Source organism: Verticillium alfalfae, genomic scaffold (assembly GCF_000150825.1).
Source record: "Verticillium alfalfae VaMs.102 supercont1.14 genomic scaffold, whole genome shotgun sequence".
In the NCBI taxonomy this organism is placed as follows: Eukaryota; Fungi; Ascomycota; class Sordariomycetes; order Glomerellales; family Plectosphaerellaceae; genus Verticillium; species Verticillium alfalfae.
The window spans coordinates 879,183-881,718 of record NW_003315025.1 but is presented as its reverse complement, the minus strand read 5'-3'; the positions used below and the strand labels follow the sequence as shown (position 1 = coordinate 881,718).

The following is a 2,536-nucleotide window of genomic DNA, read 5'->3' as shown; positions in this document are numbered from 1 at the left end:
AATCCCAAAAACACAAACAGACAAACAGACAGACAGGCGCCACATGACACCTGCCATTTCCTGGACGCACTGCTCGATCCTGTACGTCCTGTGCGTTTGTGAAAAAGAAGACACGGAAACACTTGGGCGAGACGAAGCAGCAACAGCACCAAGAGAGCGAGCGGGCCATGCGGCCTGCTCGTTGCGGGCCACGCACCAACGTCATCCGGGTCTAGGGGCCTGCTGGCCAATGCGGCCGACATTGGGACCCCGGCAAGAGGATTTATGCACACCCCCCTCTTCTCACCCTGACAAGCTCCTATCCTAAAGTTGGCCGTTGGTGTGTGATGCGGCGCTCGACGTGCGAGTCGGTGTGCTTGCATCGAGCATCGTCCGCACGGGAAGCAGAGTTTTGTGCGGGCGGTGTATCGCGTGCGAAATGGCCCATCTGTAGTGTCACGGTTGCGAGCTTTGTCGTGGGTGGTATCGTAGACTTTGCGCACGGCTGGACGTGAACCTAGACTTGGCCGACGTGATCTGCTGATGGCCTCATGGTGCGCTTGAATAGTGGCCTGACGGCGAGCGCATGCCTGCTGTGACGGCGTTGCGGGACATAAGGTTAGCCGTCCGTGAGGGCCACGGCGTATGATCTACTGATGCTGGCGATGGAACGAGGTTCGTCATGATGGACGACTTACGCACTCCAGGCTCATGCTGCGAGAAAGTTTCAAGTGACTCGGGCTCTGCGAATCTCTCGTGTTCGTATTACTGATCTTGGCTGCTAGTCATATGTCACTTGATGCCGAAGCCAGTTTGATTCGTGCTGCGCGTCGTTTCCAGCTTCCTGGCGATGCGCGCAAAAGGCTTGCATATTCGGTACATGTTCATGACCACAACTCGTAGGTCAGCTTGCTATGGAGACCAAAGAGCTCTGGCAAAGTCACTGAGGACATCATGAATTAGCTCGAGTGCTCTTGGAGATAAGCAGAAACAGTCTGTCACTAAGACATATCAGTCAAGCATTATGACCAAAACAATACAGCCTACGTACATTGAAAATGACTCCGTATTCTGGAGACTGGGCTGAATACACTGCAACTGCCAAAGCCGCGTCTGAAGTTTTCGAAATAAATGCATGTATTGAGTCCCTTTGTTGCTCTCAAACGCCACGCCGCAGCTTTTATCCGTCTGATGAGGAACAGGTTCGGTTAGATATCCAACGCCTTGAGTCAGATGTTGCGCATAACGAGCAAAGACTACCTGCGTGGATTTTGAAACCATTGAATAAAATCTGTGTCCTCTCAGGTCTCGTATGTCAGGTAGAATTCATGATGATCGATATTTAAGACGGCGAATTCGAAGAGGTTATGTGAAAGTTGAATAATTCAAATGTTATACAAAACGGAGTGCGTTGGTGGCGAGATTTATATTTGCAGTTCTGTTGCATATAGCTGGTGACCAATTCCACGAGACAGCACAAGAGATCCGATGATAGGAAGATGGGATAGGAGAAGGGATACGAGGAGAAAGAGACGTACTTCCTCGTGTCTCTGTAGCTGTTCTATGCCATTCTTGGAGTCGATAGAAGTCTTAGTCAATACTTCTCAAACCGTCTTGAAGGAATCAGAAGTGATAGTTCATAGCGAGAGGCAAGGCTCTACAACACGCCGTACAGCTTGTAAGATGATTGGAAGTCCAAGCTCATACGTATTACTTGCCTTATATCATGCCAATACATGAATATCCCTACCCTGATTGTAGAAGCATTGGACCACCTAGTGATCCGATACACGATACTCCGGTTATCATGTGCCCTTCCTAATGTCCCAAGGTCGTGATATCGAGTTGATGTATCAGTAGCTTCTGAAACTTCATATTGAGCTCCTTTCATCTAGGCCGGTTAATATATTGTGTTCAGTTCTATCTTGGTCTACTTCTGCCGCCTCGGCATACGCCCACAGTCACGGGCAGAAAGATCTTTACTCCAAGTAATTCTAAGTAAGTGACCTAGAAAACACGAAATCAGAGCTCGAAATCTCAGTCATATAATCTTCTACCTAGTACTTCGCCTGACGCTATGCCTGTAATACAACGCCCCCCCAAGTGCAACAGGGCCATTTCCAGTCTCACCACGGCCACCCTCAGCCACGTCGAACTAATGCTTTGATCCGTGTCACGCTGCTCATCCTCAGCTCCTAGACTTGTACACCCTTGGCAACCATGTGCTCCCCAGCACCAGCCCACGACGTGAATACAGCCTGTCAGCCGCGTGGTCACACCATGCTATTCTGCGCCGCATGCATGCATGAACTGCTAGCCCGCGGGGTCGTGGCCGTGAGGACCGTGATACGTCGGGCTAACAGCGAAGCTCGTGCGACGACACAGTGCGGTGAACTCCAAGACTACTACAAAGGATATATTGCCCCCTTGCAGAACCCCCCTCACGTTTGGAGGCAAACCAGACCCGTACCCGCACGTTCTACAATCAAGGGTCCTCCTCTCGCGGATCAAGGCGGCCACTTGACCGACACAACGTGTACTTCCACGTGCTCGACGT

The 2,536-nt window shown here is 50.9% G+C and overlaps 1 protein-coding gene across 1 annotated transcript in view; it reads right to left on the bottom strand.

The window, feature by feature from the left end:
* Positions 1-2,292: 2,292 nt before the first annotated feature.
* Positions 2,293-2,536, bottom strand: part of VDBG_09245 (deoxycytidylate deaminase) — a gene marked incomplete at both ends in the record, with an annotated part of 891 nt that continues 647 nt past the window's right edge. The window contains one exon of the mRNA XM_003000704.1: positions 2,293-2,381. Coding sequence (XP_003000750.1) covers positions 2,293-2,381 — 89 coding nt within the window. The remainder of the gene's footprint in view (positions 2,382-2,536) is intronic.